This window comes from Cynoglossus semilaevis, chromosome 18, assembly GCF_000523025.1.
Source record: "Cynoglossus semilaevis isolate Cse_v1.0 chromosome 18, Cse_v1.0, whole genome shotgun sequence".
NCBI lineage: Eukaryota > Metazoa > Chordata > Actinopteri > Pleuronectiformes > Cynoglossidae > Cynoglossus > Cynoglossus semilaevis.
Genome location: NC_024324.1, coordinates 3,953,036 through 3,963,096, shown reverse-complemented (window position 1 = coordinate 3,963,096; position 10,061 = coordinate 3,953,036). Strand labels below are relative to the sequence as shown.

Here is a 10,061-nt window from a genome sequence, read left to right as displayed (position 1 = left end):
TTTTAAAAACACTTCTTCCTTTAAGTGTCCTCCTAATGCTGTCAACAGGTTCATTTATTTTAAGAGGTTTAAAAGTCAGAGACCAAACTATAACTATTTCAGAAGTCATTGGACTGTAAACCCTGGAAGAGTAATCCACTTCAAACACTGACCAGATACCTGACATACCTGCCTAAGGTCGAATCACATCTTACTGCAAACCACAGCCCATGAATTTAACGACTGTTTTTCTTTCTTATCTCCCCCCTCCACCCCCCACCCCCCTGCATCTTCTCGGACCTAAGGCCAGGCTCTGCGGTGCTACAAGTGCAAAATTGGCTTTTGGAACGTGTGCATTACCACGGAAAAAACGTGTGAAGCAGAAGAACACTGCTTCAGTGGTATCGGTAAAGCAGGTAAGAAGATGGAGATCGCTGTCGACTCATAACAAAACATTTGGCATCAGTAGTTTAGATTGAATCAAACACTTTAGATTGGAACTTACTGGGAAACGGAGTTCGAGGAAAGATGATGTCTGTGATGTCTGGACTTTAGTCCATCTTCAGGTGGTGCTGATCACAGATTCTATTTTCCTGTTATCATCACTGAGCTGTTAAAATGTAGATTGGAATCATCTACATCTGTCATCACTGATAGTTTCACTCACTCAGCTAGTGACATGAGATTCCTTCCATTCCTCCATCATGACAGTTTAGCTAAGCACCTTGGTAAATGTGTCCATTCAATACACTTTGACGAAGGAGTACAGATACAGTATGTTGGGTTTTTAATGTCTTTAACACAAGTCGTTTCCATGCAAAAGTCAATAGTTTGTTTGTTGTAATTGTTTTATCTTTTACTCAAACATTAACAATTTTTTTTTTTCTTCCTTATACGTCACCACACTCTTCACATTTGGTTTGATCATGTTACTAGGTGTCATTTAGAGCCATTTAACATTCCAGACAATTAAAAAGAAAAAGCCAACAACACACCAGCAGAGCTAGTGTTGATAAAGATTCTCCCTTTTCCATTTCCTGTTACCTTCACTTCTCTTCATCGACATGTTCTGTGAATGTTGGACGTCCAGGTCTGATCTGACAGGACAGGGAGTTTAGACGTACATCTTCACGTGTTGGTTTTTATATCATTTGTCGTGGCAACACAAAAGATGACCTGCGTTCAAACCTTAGCTACCTCAGGCCAAAGAATTACATCATTGTCGGTGTAGTGTACTCATCCACCTAAACTAGTTTTGCCGATGTAACGAGAAGCTACCGTCATTTGCTGCTTCAGTAAGTGGTCAATGTGAAGCATCATGTCAGAGTGGAATGTCGTTCCAGGAGAATGCAGTTGATCCATTTAGCATATTTGGATTAAGACTTTGACATTTGAATAGTTTGTATCATGTGACGCAAAGTGCACATGCACTTTAGTAAATGTTATTCTCAGAAGATCAGACCTTTGGACCAGCCATCTAAATGATTCTTACACTCAAGTTTATTTAAAAAAAAAATTCCAGTTGTAACCTACATCTACTTCCTGTCTCCTGTCCTTCTGACGTGGCAGAACAAATGTACAATTCAAGCTTTGAAATGTGGTAGCTAAAAATGACCCAGTAACAGCTGATTGAACACACAACTACAATGCTGGGTTTTTAAATAAAGTGTGATTGATAGATATGTTCACAGAATGACCTAAACTTGCCAAAAAAGCTAACGTGCACAGTGTACCAGCTAAATTTAGCCAAAATATATTTGTTAATATATAGAAGATGTTAAATAAAATGTTTAAAAATGCCAAATGATACGAAGACAAATAAAAACCTCCTCCACTTTTGAACTGAACTACGATCAGTGATTATTAGGCAACTTTTTTTTTTTTTTTTTTAAAGACTTCTACCAGGAAACGAAAACAGGATTGACAGGGTTTTTCACAGGTTGGCGTCAGTGCATTCCTCTGAGTCTGAAACCTCAAGCAATCTTTTCAAACACGTAGAACAATAGACTCCAACCCTAATTTGTGTGCGTGTGTGTGTCTTCCACAGCTGGCTTCATGGACATCAAAACAAAGGGCTGCCTAGCACAGGCTGAGTGCAACAAAACCGAGCAGGTGAGCTTCAACGCCGTCGGCCAAAACGCCACCCTGTACACCATGACCAAGACATGCTGCTCCACTGAACTGTGCAACGCCGCGCCCGGTTTGCCTGGAGCCTCTGGGATCAGCCTGGCCTTCGCCTCCATCACTGCTCTTCTCATGGCCAACTTCTTGGTTTGACAGGGGGGTGTGAGAGGATAATGGACGTCAGAGTGCACACCAGGGCTGCACCTAATCATTCTGGCCCTGGACTGTGGTAGAAAAACAAATAAAATGAAACATATTGATACTAAAGAGCTGAAATTGTAAACTAAAACTATTCAAATAATGAAGCCATCCATCGAGTCTGTTGCAGCCCTGGTGTACACGTACGTTATACATACTGTACACAGTCAAGCACTACCAGGAATAAATCAAACGGCCTTCTGTGGTCTTGTAACTCTACATATTTTGTTTTTCCTACTCCACGTTGACCTTTGTATTTCACTGTCGCTGTCATTCTCTTTTATATTTGACACAGTTGTTTGTCTGTTGAACTATTATCCCTCACATTTTTTTTTTTTTTTTGTATTTTCAAATGTTTTAATTTTCTCCTGAAGAAATAAAGAAAAGATTTGAATATGTGGAAGGCAGCAAAAAATATTTTGATTTCATAAGTTACTGTTGACACTTTCACAGGCATACAAGTGCCATGTAGTTACCTGTGCCTACCTGAATGAGCAGTATAGGGTTTTGGTAGCAGCAGCAGTCTGCTACCAAAACCTAGCGGTGACTTTATGTGCCATTGTAGCTTCATGAAATGCTTCAGCATCACTGTTTGTTACACATACACTGCTTTGATTTTAAACAGTTGTTATAACAACCTTGTAATGCATTGAAACGTGTAGCCTAACGTTACCTATTGCGCTAAACCGGTATGCTAGGTCTGTAACACAAACGGCTAGTTAGCAGGACCATACTACTTTTACTGTTTCCAGCCTGAGAAGTTTTGTTTAAGCCTAACTTAAAGACTTTAAAACTAATAAATATTAACAACTGGACTGAGTGGAAAATAAGTGAGAAAAACTGACAACTAACAGATTTAAAGGATATGAATTGTGATGCTGGGCGATCGCATGGCTTAGCTAACGCCTAGGGTTTTTTTTAAAGGAATTTTAAACAAGTTGAAAATTTAAAGGCTTAAAATAAGGAGAGTTTGATGCTACATTGGAGGTTTTAAAAACTGAAAATCTTTAAGAGTAACAATTGCATAACAGAAGGCAGGAAAATGGGAATGATTGCTAACTAGGCTATTTCTGTAATTGAAAAATAACTAGCAGCCTATTTTAATAATTTGGCACACATGTTAGATGGTGGTTTTAATGCTAGGCTAGGTTAGGCTCAGCCTGTTGTGTCATGTTTATTATATCTTTTTTTTATAGTATGTCAGCCGTATAATTCTTTTTCTTACTGGGAAGGAAAAACAAACAAATTATTAAATTAAATAAAATTCATTGCCTTGACCCACTTAAAATGTCATATTTAAACACCATTATATAACTTCGAGGCTGTTACCTTTGTAGCTAACATTCAAACAGTTTAGCATATAGTCCAGTAAACATTTCAGTTTTGTTTTATTGCTGTTATTTTTTTTAAACTAAAAAAATTGTTATTTTAACCCAATTCCTTTTAAAAACCTTTATTGCATAGAAGCTTTGCTCAACTGCTCCAACTTTGAATGTATATATAGGGAAATGGGATAAATCAGTGTCGAGACAATAAAATCGAATTGTGATTACACCGCGTTTGAATCTGTCAAAACTAATGAGTGACATTTTGTACTTTTTTTAATGATTCCAAATTAAAGCTGAATTAATCATCCCTGTCTCTGCGTCTAATGACGAAGCTTTAATGTTGTAACGTGTTCTGTCTCATAGTCAGTTAAAATAAAGCAGCCGACAATGTAAGGGGAAAAGGTCTGTGTGAGAGTGTGTTTCTTTTTCTTCTATTCTTCACCTGATGTAATTCAGTTTCACATTAAGCCCTTCATGCAGGATCAGCTGGTTCTTCTGGTTTAAGCGTGTGACTGACATCCACCGTCATGAACTCATCTGTCCTGATTTGTGGTTTTGGCATAAAGTATAGAAGGACATAAATAATAATTGCAGTAAAAGTCTGAGAAAGCTGCTTATTAAAAGCTGTTTTATTTGTTACCTTACACCAGGGTAGAGTTGATATGTAAGTGTATAAAACATATATAAATGAATGCTTAAGATGTTCACATGCAAACATTTAGACATGACAGGTTTTGGTGTCCAGTTAAAATTTAAAATGAAAATTTCTCAAATGACATTTGTATTGACGTAACATGAAACAAGGCACTGACTGTAAAAAATAATTTAGGATATCTTTTTAGTAACATGAAACAAGGCACTGACCGTAAAAAATAATTTAGGATATCTTTTTAGGATAAGAAGGATACGTTTTTTAATTTACTGTTAATACCAAGATAGGTCATTATTCATCTGCATCTTTTCTTCCTTGTGCATCAATCCCCAGCAACATTCCTTCACTCCCAGTTAGTCTAGTTGCAATGTAGAAACTCAATAGGACTGGAAACCCCAACTTGTCTCCTCCCATCACCTGTGACCCGCTATAAAGGTCAGCTCTCACCTGACAGGCTCATTAGTTTTTGACTTCACACAGCAACCAGCCACAAAGGCAGGATTTCCATCTAAGCAACAGGAACCAAGGACCAAACCAACACAGAACCATGGCCAAGATCTTATTAGGAATCGTTGCTGTCATCGCATGCTTCATGCTGGGTAAGAATAAATGTCACTTTTTCTGTTCTTATGTGGGGAATTTTTTTTGTTTTGGGAAACTACATAGGAATGACTTCTTTAGGTCAAACAATTAACTCTCACTGATGTTTAAGAGTTTCAGTAAGAAGCAGTCGATACAACTGATCTGAAATGACTTATAATATATAATCAATATGATTTTTATTTATTTATTTAGGCTTTGACTCACAAATCATTTGAACTTTTAGCTTTCACTGGAATGTGTAAGAAATGTTTACCTTCATTACTGTTGATGTAGCAATATAATAATATATATAAATATAATGATATAGAAGTTTGGTAAAGTAATTGGATTTTCATTGTTGGGGTTTTTGGAGTGTACGATCTTAAAGAATTGATCTGAAATGCAACGACAACAACAATATCCTTTGAACTTAGGCCAGTTCCGTTAAATGAATGGAGAGCAGCAGGAGTCAGGGTTGTCCACTAGAGGGCTTTTTTCTTCACTCTATTGAATGTCCAACATGTAACAGTAAATCTAATGAGCTGTTCATTCCAGTCCGACTGACTTCAGAAAAATGTTGACGTCACACCTGCAGCACCAACAGGGCTAGCCCCGTACAAGAACATGAATGTTTTATGAGAACAGATGACACTGCACAGTATTTTAAACTGCTGTTTCTTTCCCTTCTGTGTTTCAGTCGAGTCCCTGAAGTGCAACAAGTGCAGCCTCGGTCTTATAGGCTTCTGTATCCTTGGAAGTGAAGAGACCTGCTCTGGAAACCAAACTGTCTGCTATACGGCCGAAGCAAGTAGGTTACGCCCAAATTCCCTCCACTCTTTGCACCCTGAATTATTCAGATGGCACTGAACAGGCAGGATGGGTTTCAGTCCCTCCCCAATACTCAACACATTGTTCTGAGCTGCATAACCGGTATCATGTGAGACCAGAATTCCAAGTGTAAAAGCCATGATGACAAAAGCTGGAATTTTTAAAAAGTTTTTTCCAGCCAATTAAAAAAGTCTGTATGCACGCCCTGTGGAAAGCACACACACGTGATGCATCGTTTATATCAATTATAATAATTAAAGTAAAATGACTGTGTTGATTACACAGTACATAAGACAATGTTTATATATGTATCCATAAATAATAAATATATTTATATACATGTTTATATAGAGATTTTTTATTTTTTGAATATTTCTCATCCATTTTTACTAACCCCACTGACTCGGCATTTCTTCACAGAATTCGACAAGGTCCCCATCAAGGGCTTCGTCACTCAGGGCTGCAAAGTAAACAGCACTGCCTGCGGCACCTCCCAGAGTAGCTCCATCGCGCTCCTCCCCATCGTCACCTACACCACCACAGTCACCTGCTGCTCCACAGATAAATGCAACCCCGTGGACACCAGCGACGCCACAACCGTCAAGATGACGTTCACAGCCGCCATGGGTGCAGCCGTTCTCGCCTCCGCCTGGGGGAGCATGCTATAAAATACCTACCAAATCACTAACGACCAAAAGCTGCAAGACTCCCTGCCCCCCCCCCACCGCTCCACCCACCCCGGTCAACTCTCTTGTCATTCACTAGTGTGGTTGATTACTTCCGGTATACATAAATCTTCTAGGACACGCTTTTATTTTTCGTACTTCGTTATACTTCCGGTTAAGAGCGGCGTTTTTAATGACAAGCGCACTTGTTCCAGGTGTTCAGGTCATAAACAGAGGTTGGCCAATGAAATGTTTCGAAGAAATATTGAGTTCAAAATTCTTTCACGCTGCTATTTTTTTTTTTAAATCCATACTTATATTTATCCTTTTGTCGTCTCTGTAATACTGTAGACCCTTCCCGAACAAGAACAATGATAGTGAATAAAAAAAAAAAAGAAATAGTCAAAGATATTTGTTGTTGTTGCTACCTGTTCTTATTTTCAAATAAAAAACGATGTTAATGTTGCTCAGTTGTCTCTTCTCTTCTTCTTCTTCTCCTCTGCATCGACCGCACATAAGGCAACACCAATAACACGCTTTTTGGCTAGAAAAAAAAAGAACAAAAAAAGATCTAGACTGCAGTTGTTTCACCAGGAAACTGTAATTTTCAAAATTAATTATTAAAATATATTATATTTTTAAATAAAATTATTTAAAAACTCAAACTCACTCAGTGCATCTCGGGTTTTTAATAATTTAAAGGTATTCTTGTATTGCAGATTTTAGCTGTATCGTGGGTTTTTGTGGTAGCTATGTATATAAACACTTTTTAATTTCCAATATTTTCAATTTTTTTTTCGTGATAAGATAAGCATTTTCTAGCCTTAGAAGAAAAACAACAGTAAATAGTAAAAAAAAAAAGACGAGATTTCGTTAAGTTTTTTGTTATATAATATAATAACTATCGCGTCCCTACTTCACGGTTTTTGAAACGTAATATCGCGAGAGACGAGGGACCAATGTTACCAATGTTCCATCTTGGTGTAATTCACCCATAGTTCTGTACATTGTTCTGTTGAGAAGAACACCATCCGTGACCATTTGTTCTGCGTCATTAACAATTCAACAGTTGGACTGCAGCAGAAACCAGTTGGTTTGTACAGGTCCTTTAACAAACAAAGATCAAGTGGTCGGGGTCGCAGTAACCCGATACTCTTCTATCTATAATCTACGAGGGGGCAGGGGAGAGGAGAGGGGAGGGGGGGACGACCCTTGCCTGGTGTGGGAATGAGATGAAGGTAATATCAGGGTGTGGTTTATCACCATGGAAACTAAATTCCAGTTCTATGGACTTTACACGGAACTGATTCTTATTCTCGATATTGTTTGTGTTGTTGCAAAAGACAGTATAGTATTTGATAAATAACAAAAAAACAAAAAACATTCTTCACAGAGTTGGCATGAACAGTACTCCCCCTGGTTCTGGTCCGGTCACCCAGTCAACACAGGGTTATTACCAACTGTCTTCCATTCAAACTATAGAGTCACCATTGTTCTGTAATGATTCAGTAATGGGTGTGTGTTAAATAATGGACGTATTAATATAATAGACTAAACTACACACACCCTGCTGTGTTTCATATATTTATTACCTCAGCTGGAAATTATTCTTTATTAGTTGAGTGGTGTGATCACACTCATACCAATACATATATAACAATAATATGTATATGTATGTATGTATGTATGTATATTTACAATACCAATTTAACCCAATATTAAAGCTACAGAACCTGTTCCTTGGGACCCAGTTGCTGCTATTCTGTCTTTATAGATAAAGAACAGGGTATGTGGAAAAACAGGAATGTTCTAGATGTATTTAAGATTTTCTTTTTTTAAATTATGATCTATATAATCAGGGTGAAGGCAGATAACTCAGATACACGTCGAGCTTCTTCAGAGAACACGACTGGTGACATTGTTTTTCCTCACCTGTGTAACATGAGGTGATTTGTTTTACCGATAAAACCACCGTTTCCTTTCAGAGGTGATGAGCCACTGTGTGACATCAGTGCGTGTGACATTTGTTGTTGTGTGATTGGTTTTGTGTTGCATTACATGTTGTGTTTTGACTTTTGATTTTTCCATATGTGTCGTTTCTGCCTAATGACGCACAGCCTGGATGCTGTGTGGCTAAACCCCAGCATGTGAGTAAGAGCTCAGCTATCTGCTACACAACAACGCTAAAGTGTCGTGATCAGATGGGTGTTAGCGCTGTTAGCATCCCAACTGGTTGATGGTTGATGAAGAGGTAGGATTAGAAAATACAAACCCGGCAACAAAGTCGTTTTTTAAAAAAAAAAAATCATGTTGCAAGACATTTACATGACTGGAAACAGAAATGCCTTCTTCAATGTCCCGTTTGTTAATTTTCTGTAATTCCTGTCAACTTCCTCCAAATGTCTGTAACCATGTCGGACCAGATCATCCTCATTCTTGCACGTTGCCTCACCGCAGACTGCTGGGCTTTTCACTGTCCGCACTGCCAGTATCCAGACCTGCTATCACGTAGAGAAAACTAATAACCTTTTGACCTTTTTAGTAACTATGAAGATCTTGTGGAAAGCGGCGGTTGTCCTGATCTCCTTTGCTGCAGCAGGTAGGTCTGAAATGTTCAGATGGGGCCGTGAACGGTGGTTTTATTGACCTGCCTGTGTGCTGCACTAACTGCCACACATGGACACAGGAGTGCTGTACTGTGTATAACAGGTTAGATTCAAATTCAAATAGTTAAATACACGGACAAGTCATCTACTAGATTACTTACATTCTGTGATATCTGAGATTTGGTTTCATCACCAGTGCTGCGGTAGGTCTGAGATGAATTTAAAATGATTTAAAAAGAGATTAAAAAATAAACTTTATATGTGGACCTGTGTAAAACATGGAGAGGTTTTTCTGTACCACACAGCGTCATGCTAATGAATTCTCTTCTGTGGAAACTTCTTGTTACAAAACTTTTAATATAAATATACACATTTTCCATGTTTTCTTTTCACTGAATAGTGCACTGCCTTGACTGCCGCCAGTGTCCTATCGGCATATTTGGACAATGTTTTTTCGGAAGTGATCTAACGTGTAATAACGCAACTCAGAGCTGCTATCGAGGAGAAGCAAGTAAGGAAAACTATCATCTGTCACTTTTTGGGGCGTTTTCGTGATGAAGCCAGTTTTACTTTTTTCTGTGCTCCCAGAGTTCAATGCGACAGGACCCATCTCCTTGCACATCCGCGGCTGCCTGGATTCAGACCTGTGTGGGAAGACATTGACCGGCAGCCTTCTGGGGGCATCATACACCAGCAGTTTCGAGTGTTGTACTACAAATCTGTGTAACGGAGCCTCCACGGCACACATCTCTCTGACTGTGGCCCTTTGTGCCGCCATCCTGTCCGCCCTCTGGGGCTCCTGGGAGCCATAGTGTCACGTGTTTAACTGGTCCAATGAATGTATGTGTTTTGTAGCAACCTGTGATTAAAATGTGTCTCAGTCTTCCTAATAACATGTTTTACCAGACTGTAAAGCCTTCTGTCTTCTTGAAATAAAGCTAAATGTCGCCCTCTGTTGGTGGTATAGTAACACAGCATCATTTATGGCTTTCATATTATGTATGTTTATGTTTGTTTGGTTCTGTAAACCATAAAATGAGCAAATATAGCTAAAAAAACCCCACAAAAACAAAACTGCATAATCCTTAACCCTTCGGAA

General features: G+C 38.6%; 3 protein-coding genes across 3 annotated transcripts in view; all 3 read left to right on the top strand.

The window, feature by feature from the left end:
- The window catches only part of LOC103394067 (sperm acrosome membrane-associated protein 4-like), an 11,189-nt gene extending 7,159 nt beyond the window's left edge, over nucleotides 1–4,030 (top strand). The window contains exons 2-3 of the mRNA XM_008331202.3: nucleotides 285–395; nucleotides 2,027–4,030. Of these exons, the coding sequence (XP_008329424.1) occupies nucleotides 285–395; nucleotides 2,027–2,256 (341 nt within the window). The 3' untranslated portion in view covers nucleotides 2,257–4,030. The remainder of the gene's footprint in view (nucleotides 1–284; nucleotides 396–2,026) is intronic.
- Nucleotides 4,031–4,731: 701 nt separating this feature from the next.
- LOC107988065 (long neurotoxin 469-like) lies at nucleotides 4,732–6,656 on the top strand. Its single transcript, XM_017041000.2, has 3 exons — nucleotides 4,732–4,880; nucleotides 5,561–5,671; nucleotides 6,112–6,656. The coding sequence occupies exons 1-3, from the start codon at nucleotides 4,829–4,831 to the stop codon at nucleotides 6,357–6,359; spliced, it is 411 nt and encodes a 136-aa protein (XP_016896489.1). The 5' UTR covers nucleotides 4,732–4,828; the 3' UTR covers nucleotides 6,360–6,656.
- Nucleotides 6,657–8,479: 1,823 nt separating this feature from the next.
- On the top strand, nucleotides 8,480–9,936 carry LOC103394086 (sperm acrosome membrane-associated protein 4-like). Its single transcript, XM_017041396.2, has 3 exons — nucleotides 8,480–8,955; nucleotides 9,363–9,473; nucleotides 9,551–9,936. The coding sequence occupies exons 1-3, from the start codon at nucleotides 8,904–8,906 to the stop codon at nucleotides 9,772–9,774; spliced, it is 387 nt and encodes a 128-aa protein (XP_016896885.1). The 5' UTR covers nucleotides 8,480–8,903; the 3' UTR covers nucleotides 9,775–9,936.
- Nucleotides 9,937–10,061: the final 125 nt, after the last annotated feature.